Source organism: Sorex fumeus, unplaced genomic scaffold, assembly GCF_029834395.1.
Source record: "Sorex fumeus unplaced genomic scaffold, SorFum_2.1 ptg000187l, whole genome shotgun sequence".
Taxonomy (NCBI): Eukaryota; Metazoa; Chordata; class Mammalia; order Eulipotyphla; family Soricidae; genus Sorex; species Sorex fumeus.
The window spans coordinates 2,366,449-2,382,257 of record NW_026606244.1 but is presented as its reverse complement, the minus strand read 5'-3'; the positions used below and the strand labels follow the sequence as shown (position 1 = coordinate 2,382,257).

General features: G+C 58.4%; 1 protein-coding gene across 1 annotated transcript in view; it reads right to left on the bottom strand.

Moving 5' to 3' along the window:
* Positions 1-10,563, bottom strand: part of WWC1 (WW and C2 domain containing 1) — a 106,989-nt gene extending 96,426 nt beyond the window's left edge. Inside the window, exon 1 of the mRNA XM_056107964.1 lies at positions 10,384-10,563. Coding sequence (XP_055963939.1) covers positions 10,384-10,502 — 119 coding nt within the window. The 5' untranslated portion in view covers positions 10,503-10,563. The remainder of the gene's footprint in view (positions 1-10,383) is intronic.
* Between the last annotated feature and the right edge of the window lie 5,246 nt (positions 10,564-15,809).

Sequence of the window (15,809 nt, the reverse complement as noted above, 5' to 3'; positions counted from 1 at the left end):
CCACTGCTGGGTAGTGGCATTATCAGCCTCACCGGCTGCAACCTTTCAGGGTTTGCTGGCGGGTCCAAGTGTTACCCAGGTGCACGAAGCGGAGGCAAAGAACTTCTTCCAGGTCAAAGGTGAGGCAGGAATACTCGTGCTGGGAAATCCACAAATATTGATCTCCGAGGTGGTGACACGGAGGACAGAAGTTTTCGTTTGTTTTGCTTTGTTTTGTTTTTCTGGCCCCCGTGGTGACAAAGGTCTCCCAACTTGCACAGAGCTGGGAAGGGCTGACCTCTAAAACACACAGGCACAGACACAAGGTATCCACTCGGCCGCTGGCCACCGCCGTGGGGACCTTGAACCATTCTCAGCCTCGGTTTCCCCACAGACCAGGAAAAGGGCCAGAAAAAGTACAAGGTACCTGGCATAAGCCCAGCACCAAGGACAACGGCAGGGGATGGGAGGCGGGTGACTGTCCCCCTCTTCACGGGTCCTGGGGGGGACAGGGCTTGGCCTGCCAGGGGACTGGGGTTCAATCTCCAGCACCCACCTCCGCCCCCCGCCCCCAGCACAGCCAGGAGCACCCCCCCCAAGAGGACACAGAGCAATAGGTGTGGCCCCCAAACCGAAAGCAACCGCAAAAATATCACTAGGGTGACACAAGGTGAACCCAGGGAGCGGGGAAATTCCCACCGCAATTCCTGGAACCCGCAGGGGCGCGCTCAGGGACCTGGGGACACCTGGCCAGCCCTGGTGGGGGTGGCTGGCAGGAAGGTTCCAGGGGTCAGTATCCCCTAGTCGCTCCCCTTCACGATGGATGCCACAATGCACTCTCTCTCTCTCTCTCTCTCTCTCTCTCTCTCTCTCTCATTCTCTCTCATTTTAAAACACAGAAAGCATAGCATCCCTCAACTTTAAAAAAAATAGATTTTGAATAGCTGGAAATGATCACACTGGACAAGAACTGAATGTTAAAAGGAGGGGGAGGGGGGGAGGAGGGAGGAGGGGGGAGGGAGAGAGGGGGAGGAGGAGGAGGAGGACCTGCCATAGACACAGGCTGGGGGTGGGGAGGACAGTGATGGGAGGGAAAGGAGGGAACCTAGGGTTAGGGTTAGGGTTAGGGCTTACACTGGCGGTGGGAAATGTACCCTGGTGGAGGGATGGGTGTTGTTGGAACACTATGACTGAAACAGCTTTGCAAGCAAGGGTCTACCTCACAGTGATTCAATTAAAAAAGTTTTTGTAATTAAAAAAAAAGAAGATTTTGGTTGGTTTCTTTTTTTTTTTTTTTTGCTTTTGCTTTCTAGGTCATACTCAGCGATGCTCTGGGGTTGCTCCTGGCTCCGCAATCAGGAATTACTCCTGGTGGTGCTCAGGGGACCCTATGGGATGCTGGGAATTGAACCCGGGTGGGCCGCGTGCAAGGCCAATGCCCTACCCGCTGTGCTATCACTCCAGCCCCCTGGTTGGTTTCTTTTTGAGGGCTATACCTGGCGATGCTCAGGGTTTACTTCTGGCTCTGGGTTCAGGACTCACCGCCTCTCCCTGTCTCTGTCTCTCTCCCTCTCTCTCTGTTTTTGGGTCATACCCAGTGATGCTCAGAGCTGGCTCCTGGCTCTGCACTCAGGAATTACTCCTGTTGGGATCCTAAGGGATGCCGGGGATCGAACCCAGATGAACCACGTGCAAGGCAAACGCCCTCCTGTCCTATGACTCTGCCCCACCCCCTTCTCTCTCCACTCCCCCCTTCCAGTCTGGTGCTGCTGTCTGGGGTCCCACAGGGCTGCCTTGGGGACAACCACAACGGGCATCCACGCCAGGGAGAAGCGCACGGTCAGGCTCCCACCAAACCCAGAGGATCGTGGCACGCAGTCACCTGGGGGAAGTCAGCCGTTGCCGTGGGCCTGGGGTGGGGGGCGGGGGACGGTCCCGGCTGCCAGAGAATAATGAATTGGGGGGCACCCACAGGGGAGGGGGGCTGCAGAAAACACGCCCGCCAAAGCTCCCCTGATCTGGATTCAGCCTTCATGTGTGTTGTTGCGGCTGTTTCTTTTTTTTTTTTTTCTGGCTATAAAAGGGAGGACAGTGACAGTGACATTAAAAGGAGAACCCGACGACACTCAGCCCTGCCTCTCAGGCAGACACCTGAACCACAAAGATCCCATTTCTGCCGGGCACCGAGCCGCCCCATGTGGACACGCAGAGGAGGCTGGGGGGTGGGGTGCACGGGGCCCACCACATCGGTCCTTCTCTTTCCCTCCCCCCCAGGCTCCCTCAACCCCACCCCTCTCTGCCCTTTTTTTCTTTTTAGGTCACACCCAGCAATGCACTCCTGGCTCTGCACTCAGGAATTACTCCTGGCGGTGCTTGGGAGACCATATGGGATGCTGGGAATCGAACCCGGGTCGGCCGCCACATGCAAGGCAAACGCCCTCCCTGCTGTGCTATGACTCCAGCCCCTGCCCTGTTTAGCATCTTTTATTTTTTTTTCTTTTTGAGTCACACCTGGCGATGCTCAGGGGTTACTCCTGGCTCTGCACTCAGGAATCAACTCCTGGCGGTGCTCAGGGGACGCTATGGGATGCTGGGAATGGAACTTGGGTCAGCCGCATGCTAGGCAAACGCCCTCCCCGCTGTGCTACGGCTCCAGCCTCCCTGTTCAGCATCTTGATGGAATGTTCCATGCTCTGCCCACCAGCTCTGACCCTTCCCTCCGCCCCCCACCCCAATCCCTCCTGGAGTCTCCCTCATCAGATTGGGCAAGAGGGTTCCCTCCCCGAAGCTGGAGGCTTAAGGGGGAAGATTCACACAGGACGCTGGGTCCAGTTTCTGCGGTTTCTCCTTTTTTATCTCTCTTAGAAACAAGGATTCAAGGGGGAGGGGGGCAGAAGTCTGGCCCAGCAGGGAGGGGGGAGGGGAGGGAGAGAGGGAGGGAGAAAGAGAGAGGGAGAGAGAAAGGAAGAAAGGAGAGGGAGAAGGTGAGAGGAAGAGAAAGGGAGAGAGAGGGAAGGAGAGAGGGAGAGGGTGAGAAGAGGAATAGGCAGGGGGTTTTGCACTCACCTCTGCGAAAGCCCCTGAGCCTGACCAGGCCCGGGAGCACCTGAGCTCAGACCTTCCCACCTGCCCCAGGGCCAGAGCAACCGATTCAGGCAAAGGAGAGTGAGGAGCTTTCACAGGGTTCCGGGACCCCAGAACCGGGTCCGTTTGGCTGGGCCACAGCAGGTGACACGGAGCGCAGTTGGTGAGCTCAGGGCCCAAGTGATTCGGACTTGGGATGAGGCGCCCACCCCACCCCCCATCCTGAGGCTTTGCCGGCAGACCCCAGGCTTCTCCCCTCACACCTGGCACACGAGACCCCCACGCGTGTCAGACTCCCGTGAAATGGGCCCCCTTACACATCTGGGGACTCTTTGGAGACCGGGAGGGCGTTTGCCTTGCATGTGGCCGGTCCCGGATCCATTCCCAGGATTCCATAGGGTCCCCTGAGCACCGCCAAGAGTGATTCTTTTTTTTTTTCTTTTTGGGTCACACCCGGCTATGCATAGGGGTTCCTCCTGGCTCTGCGCTCAGGAATCACTCCTGGTGGCACTCAGGGGACCCTATGGGATGCTGGGAATCAAACCCGGGTCGGCCGTGTACAAGGCAAACGCCCTACCTGCTGTGCTATCGCTCCAGCCCCCAGGAGTGATTCTTGAGTGCAAAGTCAGGAGGAACCTCTGAGCATCAATGGGTGTGACCCTCTGCACGCACACACGCACACACACACACACACACAAAGCCCAAAGAAAATAAAAACCTCTTAGGAAGGGGCTAGAACGAGAGCACAGGCGGGAGGGGCACTGGCCTTGCACACGGCTGACCCGGGTTCAATCCCCGGCATCCCATCAGGTCCCCCGAGCCCCGCCAGGAGTGATCCCTGAGCACAGAGCCAGGAGGAGTCAGCCCTGAGCATCGCTGGGTGTCTCCCACCACCCTCACTCAAAAAAAAGTTAAGAAAGAAAAAATCTTGAAAGGGGGAGCAAGCAGGCCGCGGGCAGCATCTGTCCATCGGGAGGACGAGGTGGTCAGGGACAGATGCTCAGGGCTTTGAGCTCACCTTAGATGCCTGATCCCCGGTACCTGAGCACTGCTGGGTGCCACCCCAGACATGAAGCCAAGGGGAGCCCCAGCACTGTTGGATGGCCTCCACCCCCTAAAAAAAAATCACTGCAGGGGCCGGAGTGATAGCACAGTGGTGAGGGTGTTTGCCTTGCATGTGGCCAACCCGGGTTCGATTCCCAGCATCCCATAGGGTTCCCCTAGCACCACCAGGAGTAATTCCTGAGTGCGTGAGCCAGGAGGAATCCCTGAGCATCGCTGGGTGTGACCTCCCTCCAAAACAAAACAAAATAAAACAAACTCAGCCCCTCTGAGCTGGGTGGCGTGGATCCACCAAGTCCAGCCCCGTCCAGCCCCGGGGTATTGGGGGATTAGCCCGTCAATCATCTAACAGACCACCCCACGGTGCACGCGCCAGTCTGGAGGGTCCAGGCGGGCAGCTTCTGAGAGCTTCCAGGGCGGTGGCAGAGTGCTGGAAGCGACTGGAAGCGACGCTGGCACTGGTTTTGGGAGGTGCCCTTTCTGGCTTGCAGGTTTTGGGGGGCAACCTGGGTGCTCAGGGAGAACCACTCCTGGGGGTCCTTGGAGGGTCGTCTGTGGTGCCGAGGCCTCAAATCAGGGTGTGTGAGACGCAAGGAGAACCCCCCAGCCTGCTGGCCTCTCCTCTCCTCTCTCTCGTTCTCTCTCCTCTCTCTTCTTTCTCTCTTTCCATTTCTTCTCTTTTTTCTCTTCTTTTTTCCCTCTCCCTTTCTTTCTCTCCTCTTTCTCTTCTCTCTCCTCTCTTCTTTCTCTTTGTCTCTCTTCTCTCCTCTTTTTCTCTCTCCCTTTCTCCTCTTTTTCTCTTCTCTCTCTTCCATCTCTCTCTTCTTTCTCCCTCTTTTTCTCTCTCTCTCTCTCTCCTATCTCTGTTTTCTCTCTCCGTCTCTCTTCCCCCTCTCTCTCCCTCTCACTCTCTCTTTCTCTCTGAGCCTGGATAAGTACCCTGCCCTAGTTAGTCCCTGCTGTCAAACACCCCCAAGGCCCTGTGGCCGGAAGAAGGGGCTGCTCTTTCCACGGCTGTGGACCCCACGTCCCGCCACGCACGTCTTTGGGCCTGAGATCACCAGGTCGAGCCACAAGTTCAATTCTGTCCCGTGAGCCATGAGCGTGGAGCAGGCAGGCCTCGGACCAGGAGCCGCGTTCCCAGGAGGTTTCTGAACAAAGGTGTGAAACGGCCCCTGGGACAGCCCAAGCCGGGCTCGGGGCCCATTCCCTGGCTGGGCCGGGGCTCCCCGTCCATTCTTCCCAGGAGGACAATCAGGCTGTCTGTGTTTGCATACCACGGAGCTAAACACATAGAGGGCCCTTGGCAGGGCGCCCCCAGCCGCCCGGAGGTGCCCCCCATACCAGGGGACCCCCACTCCCCCCGCCAGGACAAAACCAGAGTCCCCCCACCCCCCACCACCAAAAGAAGAACCTGGATGAAGCTGCCGGAGCCTTTGGCCCAGTCGGCAGCGCCCGGGCTGCCACTGGCTTTTCTCTGGTTGTTGGGACAACCGTGCCCAGGAATGCGGCCTCCCGGTGGTCCCTGGGTAAGAAGGGGGCAGCGCTGGCCAGCCTGCCAGCCCCCCGGAGAAAGGGGAAGCTGATTCCCTACCCCCAGCGGCCTGCACGCTGCCGGATGGCACACAAAACAGCCCTGGGCCCCAGCGGCTGGCCCGTGCCAAGACATTCTTCAGGCTTGGTAACCCGAGACGCTATTTTGTTCCTGGTGGCGAAGAAATCACTTTTGTGACTGAAGGGCCATGGGCTGACTTTGACATTCAGGGGAGAGGGGGTGCGGGTAGTCTGGGACCCAGGTAAGGAAAATGCAGAAGGGAACGCCAGGGAACCAGGGTGGGTCCAGCCTACCCACCAAAGTCTCTCTCTCTCTCTCTCTCTCTCTCACACACACACACACACACACACAAACCCGTTTCCATGTGATTTCTATTTTTTTCTTTTAGCATTTCGCTGCACGAGCCCGTCTCTGAGATGCAACTACTCTGGCAGATTCTCTCCCTCACCACCCACCCCCGAAAGCGTCTGTCTCTTTGCAATCTGGCTCCATTGATGATCCTCCTCCTCCTCTTCCTCCTCCTCCTCCTCCTCCTTTCCCAAGTTCCATGCCTGCCAGCAGCCTGCAGGGCAGGCAGGTGAAGTAAGGAGAAGGAAGAGAAGGCGTCTGAACGCAGAGCTGGGGGCTGGTGGGTCCCCGGAAACCTCATCCTCATCACCTCCTCTCTCCATCCCGCGCCCAGGGAGCAATCCCTAAGGGGGGGCATCGTGCACGAGGAGGGGGATTCCTGGGCGTCAGGAGCGCACTGCCCCCCCCCATTTCAGCTCTATCCTCTGCTAAGACCCCCAGGGTGCCCTCAGAACCGGGCTCTCAAGCACCACTGGTCTCAAGGAGCCTAAAGAACTTTGGGTAGACCAGGAATCAATGGAAAACAAAACGGCCTTGGGGAATAGCACCCCCCCCACCACCAAATACACACACACACACACAGAGTATGCATCCTCCCAAACACAACCACAAACTGTATGCATCACCCCATACACACACACACACACTATGCATCCGCCATACTCAACACACACTGTATGTGTTCCTACACACACACACACACACACACACACTGTATGCATCCTCCCAAATACAACCATAAACTGTATGCATCCCCCATACACACACACACACACACACAAACTATATGCATTTCCCCCATACACACAGCAAACACACACACTATATGCATTCCCCCCCCCCATACACACACGGAAAAAGACATACACACACTACATGCATTCCCCCTGTACACACCCACACTGTATTTTTTTTAACGCTCCCTTTATATACAGGACGGATGGGTGACGAGTGGGTCCCAGGTTTTCAGATTCACCCGCTACAGCTCCCTCTAACGATCCAGGCAGGCTGGGCGTGGAATCGGGAAGGTGGGGAGACCGAACGCTGACATTTGGGGAATGACGGCCGGGCCCAGGGAGTTTTCCATGGAAACTTGCCCTCTCCCACGGGTAAAGAATGACCGTTTTTGGGCAAAGTCAAAGGAATCCAAACGCGCAGCCTGGTGCCTGCCAGACGGGAGGGGGCCCTGGGGTTGGGGCGAGGAGTGGGCAGACTGGGGTAAAAGGGAAGAACAAGCTCCCAGTTACCACAGGCGACTCAGGAGGACCGGCAACGGGAAACTGCTGGTCAAAAATCATTCTGCAAACGACACAAACGCACAATTCACTCCTGGTGCGGAGGCGGTGGTTTTTGTGTTTTATTTTTAAAGTGAATGCATCTTTTTTGTTTTTTGGAGGGGCCACACCCCGCGTTGCTTAGGGCTTCTTCCTGGCTCTGTACTCAGGCATCACTCCTAGCGGTGCTCAGGGGACCCAACGGGATGCCGGGGATCGAACCCGGGTAAGCAGCGTGCCAGGCACACAGCCCAAAGGTGTCTTTTTTTCTTTTCCTTTTTTTCTCTTTGGGGGGCTGGAGCGACAGCACAGCGAGTAGGGCGTCTGCCTTGCACGCGGCCGACCAGGTTGACCCGAGTTCGATTCCTCCGCCCCTCTTGGAGAGCCCGGCAAGCTACTGAGAGTATCTCGCCCGCACGGCAAGGCCTGGCAAGCTCCCTGTGACGTATTCGATATGCCAAACACAGTAACGTGTCACAATGGAGACATTACTGGGCCCACTCAAGCAAATCGATGAACAACGGGAGGACAGTGACAGTGACAGGGTCACACCCGGCGATGCTCAGGACTGACTCCTGGCTCTGCACTCAGGAATCACTCCTGGCGGTGCTTGGAGGACCCTATGGGATGCTGGGAACTGAACCCGGGTCAGTTGCATGCAAGGCAAACGCCCTACCCACTGCGCTATCGCTCCAGCCCCCAAAGGTGTCACTTAAAAAAAAAAAAACATTTTCCCCTTGATGTCAGAGAACCAAAACCCAGAGCCTCGATGAGGCACCCCCTAAGGGCGATGTTTAATGCCACAATCAAAAAGAAAAAAATTAAGATTGGCCCAAATGTGCGTAACATTTCCTAAACTGAAACATACACACACACACACACACACACACACACACAATAAAACAAAACACCTCTGACTGGAGGCAGAGAAGAGGAAGCCAACCAGGCCGACTCAAGAAGCTCTGCACGCAGGAGGCCCGGGCTCTATCCCCAAACCCACACGTTGCCCGGAGCACTGTCCGTGGTGACTCCCGAGCACTGAGCCTGGAGCAATCCCAAAACCACAGCAAACCAAAACGGACAGCAGCATGAGAAGCTGTACAGGACTGTCTCTTTCTCCCAGACCTACCGCAGCCACACTGGGGGGAACCGCCCCGCATCCTAGGCTCACGAGGGGAGGGGGGTACGGCGACAGATATGAGGGTCGCTCACCCATACTGCCGGTGACCCTGGGGTCAGAAGGCGGGAACGGGAGACTCAAGGAGCAACATGCACCTGAGTAGACCAGGAGCGGGTCACCAACAGCTGGCAGAGGGCAGTGAGGGGCAAGACAGGGATAGCCTCAGCCCAAGGTCCTCCTGAGCCGTGACCTCTCTCTCTGGCTCACTGGGTCACTTTCCACTCCTGAGCTCCACTCCTGGGTGGGAGGGACAGCTCAGGGTGAGGAGGGGGGTCTCAGCACAGGCTCTGAAGGCAGCAGACTGGACTTTGACGCCAGCCCCCTGCAACCTTATGGTCTCCTGAGCACTACCAAGAGTGACCACTAGCACCAGGCTGGGAGTTCCCCCCTACACACACACACACACACACACACACACACACACACCCCACCTCCCTTGGTGTGATGCCCCCACCCAAGCCTGGAAAATGATGCTTATGCGTTCAAGACATTGTCCAAGAGACGTTTTTTGCTGCTAGTACAATCTCTCTCTCTCTCTCTCTGTTTCAGGGAAGAGGGCTGGAGAGAGAGGATAGGGACTAAGGTGTTGGACGGGGAGTAAGCCCCGAGTACCGCTAGATACGGCGATCCCCCACCTCCCAAAATCAATATAAAAATAACGATCAGACCACTAGAATGAGACATCCATGGACCAAACACAGAACTGCAACCCCACCCTCAACACTGAATGAAGTGCTCCCCCAAATAGCTGGCCTTCTGGACTCATTTCCTGTGTTCAAACTCTCACCTCCTCCCCCCCCACCCCCAACACATCCACCCAAACACCCCCCCCCAACACACACACACCTTCCCAGGCTTGTGGGACCTCCACCCTCAACTCCCCCAAGCAGGAAGGGGCCAGAACTTCACCTGCATCTGTTTCACAGGCACCTTAGGCCCAAGGTCACAGCCACATTCCAGAGAAACCGATCCCCTCCTGGGGTGACAAAGGACAACAAAGGCGCCCCAGAGAGGGGGGCCTGGCCTGCTTAGCAATCAAAAAAAAAAAAAACCCGAGAAACTCTCAAAACAAAACAACAAAAAAAAAACTCAAAAGAGTTTCACCGGCCACCAGGCTCCACCTGGCCTGGCCAAAAAAAAAAAAAAAAAAAATTTACTAAAATGAAGCAGCGAGCTGCAGCCCCTGCAGCAGGACCAGACGCTGGCCGCCAAGGTCAGCGCGCGCGAGGTGGGGGATTGGGGGTGCGCAGCGCCCCATCTCCTGATGCCCACGAGGCGCAGGGCCCCAGGTCTCCTGGGGAGGGGGGGCCTCTCGCCTCCCTGGCGCGTGGCTCGCAGCTTCCCGGCGCCCGTGAGATTCCTGGAGAACCCGGAGTCTCCCAGTGGTGCTCCCTCCTCTCCGTCCCCCGCCGTCGCCCCCAAAGCGGTGCCCCCCTCGCATCCCTACTGGGACACCTGTCAAAGCCCTGGGGGGGGGCTCGGGTCTCCCCCCACTCCCATGCACACCCAGACGCTTCTCCATCCGCCCCCACCAGCCCGTGCGCCCCGACCCAAGCGCTCACCCCCTTCCTAGCGCCCCACCCGGCACGACCTCCTTTGCCCAAAGAGGGGGCGCGCGCGCACACGCGAGGGCTTTTAAGGTCAAAACTCCGGACAGGTGCGGCGGCGTGGTGGTGGCAGGTGTTGGGCGGGGAGGATAGGGGGGGGGTCTTGGTCCTCTGCAGGGGAGGTGGGGGGGGGTCTGTAGCGCCCCCCGGAGGGGACGGGGGAGGGGCGCGGGAGTGAGTGCGGGAACCCCCCCCCATCCCCTCCTGCCGGCCGGAACGCGGGCGTGTGCGCGCGCTTGCTTGGTGCGGATCGAAGGGGGGGTGCGCGCGCGCGCGGGCAGGGGGGCGTCCTACCTGTCCCGCGGGTCGACCCAGCTGGTGGTGCGGCTCGTGTGGTCGATGTAGTAGGCTTTGCCGTCGAAGTCGCGCGCCTCCTCCCAGCCCTCGGGCAGGGGCAGCTCGGGCCGGGGCATCTTCCCGAGCGCGCCGCGCGCTCCCCCATGCACGCCCGCCGCCGCGGGGACCCCCCCGGGCTCAGCCGCTGCGCCCGCTCGGCCCCGGCCGGTGCATGCCGCGGGGTGGTCGCCGCCGGCCCGGGGAGCGCCGCTGTCCAGGCGGCCCCGCGGCCCCCCACCCCCCGCCGGGGCGGCTCACGCGACCATGTGCGCTGCGGCGCGGCGCGGGGGGTCCCCCCGGGACAGCGTAGCCGAGCGCGGCGCCCCCCACCCCGCCCCTCCGCCGGGGTCTCTCCTCCTCCTCCGCCGCCTCCGGCTCCGGCTGGTGCTCGCGGCTGCGCCAGGTGCGGCGGCGGCGCCGGCAGGTAACCGCGCTGCCCCGGAAACGGGAGGCGGAGTCCGCGCCGCGGCCCCGGCTTGCCGGGGCGGGTCCTGCGGGCCCCGCGCGCGCGCGCGCGCTCCCCGCGCTCCGGGCGCGCCCCGACCGCTCCCACGCGCGCGCCCCGACCGCTCCCGCGCGCGTCCCCCTCCCCCGAGAGAAGGAATAAATAGATCGAGACCGGTAGATCCCAGATCCCGCGCCGAGCCCAGCCCAGCCCAGCCCGCCCGCCGGGAGCGGTTATCCGCGCCGGGCGTCCCTTGCAAATCGGGCCAGAGACAGAAGTTTTTGCAGCATCTCGGGGCCCTTCCCCCCCCCCCCCTCCCCGCGCCGCGCCGTGCCATCTGTCTCCGACAATTCTTCTCCGCACGTGGCTTCACCCACCCCCAAGTTTGCACATGGAGCTGGCATTCCTCAAGGCCCCTAAAATTAGGACGGTGCAGCCCCTCCCTGGCTGGGGATGGGAATATCCAGAGATGTCAGGGCAGCGTGGGGGGTTTTGGGGTTTTTAATTTTTGGTCTTTTTTTTTTTGGAGGGGGTTGGGGTGGGGAGGAAGGTTTGATGAGTGTTAAGGTGGATTGTTGTTTTTCTGTTTTTTAATAACTTTAAGAGTAATAAGGTTGTTGGTAACGCTCTCTCCTCTTTTTCTCTCCTCTTCTCTCCCCTCTCCTCTATCTCCTCTCTCCTCTCTCTCTCTGTCCTCTTTCTCCTCTTCTCCTCTCTCTCTCTCCCTCTCTCTCATTTTTGGGCCACTCCCCGCGATGCTCAGGGCTTAAACTCCTGGCTCTGCACACAGCAGTCACTCCTGGCAGTGCTCAGAAGACCATGGGCGTGCCAGGGATCAAACCCAGGTCAGCTGCATGCAAGGCAAGTGCCTTCTACCCACTGTACTTTCACGCTCGCAATTTCTCAGGCTATTTCTGCAGTGATTCTTGGAGACAGATTCTGCATTGGGGCTGATGGCGCAGAGGGTGGTAAGGAAAAAGGCCAAAACGATAGTATAGTGGGTAGGGAGCTTGCTTTGTTCATAAGTGACCCGGTTTGGGTTCCCGGCATCCCATCCTCAGTACAGAACCAGGAGGGATGTCTGAGTTTTGCCAGTGGCCCCCAAACAAAACAAAACAAAACAAAATTCTAACCAAACAAGGGGAAAAGCAGATGGCCACCTCAGATTCCATTTTGGGAAAAAAAATAAAACAACCCCCAAAATTAATGGAGGGATAAAACACTCAGACATGGTTTCATGAGAAGTTTGAAATGTGTAGTTGGGCTGGAGAGATAGCACAGCGGGGAGGGCATTTGCCTTGCACACGGCCGACCCGGGTTCGATTCCCAGCATCCTATATGGTCCCCTGAGCACCGCCAGGAGTAACTCCTGAGTGCAGAGCCAGGAGGAAGCCCTGTGCATCGCCAGGTGTGACCCCAAAAATAGAAAAAAATGTGTAGTTAGGACTCTGGATGATTCACGTAGTCGTGTGGAAGGTCATTTACCGTGCACAAGGCCCAACCCTCTCAATTCCACACCCCATGTAAGGTTCCACTGTTGGCACCATCAACAGCGACAACCCCCCCAGCACAGAGCCAGGAGCAAGTTCTGAGGACGGCCAGGTGTGCGCCGGTTCCTCCTACCCAGTCACCCCCAATGCAAGATTAATAATTAATTCACTTAATCACATTAAACACCCCCCCCAAAAAAAGTGCATTGAAATTCTGAGTCCACTGCCTTGGACTGTTGGACAGTAAACTGGGCTGGCCGGGCGCCGCTTCTCTTTCCTTCATTCCAGAGATACCACAGAGCAAAGTCCAGGCACGTGGATCCAAGCAAGGCCCTGCACCGGGAGGGGACATCTGCCGCTTCCTTTCCGGCGACCCTCAGAGTCCCCTCTCTGCACCTCACTACCCCAGCGAGGCTGGTGGTCCCGAGCTGGACGCTCTCCTATAGATTCCCCCTTTACACACACACACACACACACACACACACACACACACACACACCCGTGTGCAGTGGGGCAGTAAGCTTTGTGGTTTTGCTTTTATTTTTAACTTGTCTGTTGCAGGGATGGGGGAGGGGGGACTCACCTGGTGACCCTCAGGGCTTCCTCCTGGCTCTGGGCTCAGGGATCATTTCTGGCAGGGGGGCCTGGAGGGGCCCTGTGGGGTGCAAGGGATGGAACGCGGGTCAGCCAGGGGCCAGACAAACACTCTAGGCTCTGTCCCAATGCTGGGCCCTGGGTTTGTTTCTTTGTCTCCTTATCACCCCGGAGGGAGAAAGCACAGCTAAGACCGGAGACTGTGCTGTGCTTGGCCTCAGTGGGGCAGGTGGGGGGTCTGGGGGGGCAGCCTAGTGGGTGAGGAGATGCAGGCGCTGCTGTTGGGGTCTACGCAGCCAAGAGCTTGCACCCCTTTTTTCCCCTGATGCTTTACGCCCTCGTCCCAGCCACGCCCCCTGGATGTGGAATCCCAGGATGGACAGACAGAAGGTCGGGCAGCGGACAGCCGGACAGCCGCGGATGGTTGCGGCCCCCTTTGAAAATTCCCTCTGCAGGGGATGGAAGGATAGCCCAGCGGGGAGGGCGTTTGCCTTGCACTACCGTGGCCAACCCGGGTTCGATTCCGGCATCCCATAGGGTCCCCCCGAAGCATAGCCAGGAGTGATTCCTGAGTGCATGAGGCAGGGAAAAAAAAAAAAGAAAGAAAATTCACTCTGCAAAATTTTGCAGGGGGCAGTGAAAACTCTGAAAGCAGGGAGGGGGAGGGGGAAGAGGGGTGTGTGTGTGTGTGTGTGTGTGTGTGTGAGCCCCTGTTCTAGCCACATTACCTGGAGTGACGGGCTGAGCACAAGTCTCGTCTTAGGCCTATGCATCGCGGAGGGGGTAGGGTGTGTGTGTGTGTGTGTGTGTGTGTGTGTGTGAAAGCCACAAGTCTCATTTTAGGCCTATGCATCGCGGAGGGGTAGGGTGTGTGTGTGTGTGTGTGAAAGCCACAAGTCTCATCTTAGGCCTATGCATTGCGGAGGGGTAGGGTGTGTGTGTGTATGTGTGTGTGTGTGTGTGTGTGTGTGTGTGTCAAAGCCACAAGTCTCATCTTAGGCCTATGCATTGCTGAGGCATAGGGTGTGTGTGTGTGTGTGTGTGTGTGTGTGTGTGTGTCAAAGCACAAGTCTCATCTTAGGCCTATGCATTGCGGAGGGGTAGGGTGTGTGTGTGTGTGTGTGTGTGTCAAAGCACAAGTCTCATCTTAGGCCTATGCATTGCTGAGGCATAGGGTGTGTGTGTGTGTGTGTGTGTGTCAAAGCACAAGTCTCATCTTAGGCCTATGCATTGCTGAGGCATAGGGTGTGTGTGTGTGTGTGTGTGTGTGTGTGTGTGTGTGAAAGCCACAAGTCTCATTTTAGGCCTATGCATCGCAAAGGGGTAGGGTGTGTGTGTATGTGTGTGTGTGTCAAAGCCACAAGTCTCATCTTAGGCCTATGCATTGCGGAGGGGTAGGGTGTGTATGTGTGTGTGTGTGTGTGTGTGTGTGTGTGTGTGTGTGTCAAAGCCACAAGTCTCATCTTAGGCCTATGCATTGCTGAGGCATAGGGTGTGTGTGTGTGTGTGTGTGTGTGTGTGTGTAAGCCACCCCGTGTTCCAGCCAGATCACCTGGACTGACGGGCTGAGCACAAGTCTCATCTTAGGCCTGTACATCACTGAAGCCCATGAGGGACTAAAGGAAACTCAACTGAGGGACTGGGTGCCCCCAACTCCTGGCAGAAACCCCCAGCTGCCCTGCAGTAGGCCAAGTGTCTGCTCCCTGCACGAGCCTGGGCCCATCCTGAGGAACAGTGTGTGGCCACATGAATCCCCATCTCCGGACCCCCACCTCCTTTTCGTTTCCATTCTGCCTGGTTTCGCAGACTGGTGAAACCTCGAACACCCGGCGTTGCACAGGGCTGACTCCTGGCTCTGCACTCAGGAATCACTCCCGGCGGTGCTCGGGGTATCCTATGGGATGCCGGGGATTGCACCCAGGTCATCCACGTGCAAGGGAAACGCCCTTCCCACTGGGCTATCTCTCCGGCCCCTCGACTCCCACTTTCCCTTCTGCCCAGACGCCCTGACCCGGCCACTGAACACACCCCATGACTTGCTCCTTTGAACCTTGAGACCCGAGCTGGGCAGTGGGGAGACCGCGGGCCTCTGGGCCCCTCTCCGAGGAGAATCTCGGGGCGGGCAGGGCGAGGTCAGGAGGCAGGTGCCTGGGGCTCGGTGCTGTGAGTCAGCATGGGCATTCCTGGCGGCTGAGGACAGGCCAGTGCCGGGATTAAAGGTGAAACCGGCTGGGCACGTGATGGCCGGTGGCGGGACGTCACGGCACAGGTGACGGAACAGAGGAATGTGTGGGCAGCAGCTGGGCCCGGCCAGGGCCGGGGGTGCAGAGGGGGCTCCCCAACTCCCCAGGACCGGCTGTCCTGTTTTTCTGTTGCTTGGTTGGATTGGGGTTTGGGGCTGCGGCTCAGGGCTGACTCCTGGCTGTGTGCTCAGGACTCACTCTGGCTCTGTACTCAGGGCTGACTCCTGTCTCTGTGCTCAGGGCTGGCTCTTAGCTCTATGATCAGGGGCTGACTCCTGGCTAGGTGCTCAGGGCTGACTCCCGGCTCTGTGCTCAGGCCTGACTCCCAGCTCTGTGCTCAGGCCTGACTCCCGGCTCTGTGCTCAGGGCTGACTCTCGGCTCTGTGCTCAGGGGTCAATCCTGGCTCTGTGCTCAGTATTCACTCCCAGCTCGGTGCTCGGGGCTGGCTCTTAGCTCTATGATCAGGGGTTGACTCCTGGCTCTGTGCTCAGGGCTGACACCTGGCTCTGTGCTCAGGCCTGACTCCTGGCTCTGTGCTCAGGGCTCCCTCCCAGCTCTGTGCTCAGGACTGACTCCTGGCTCTGCACGCAGGAATTACTGCTGGCGGTGCT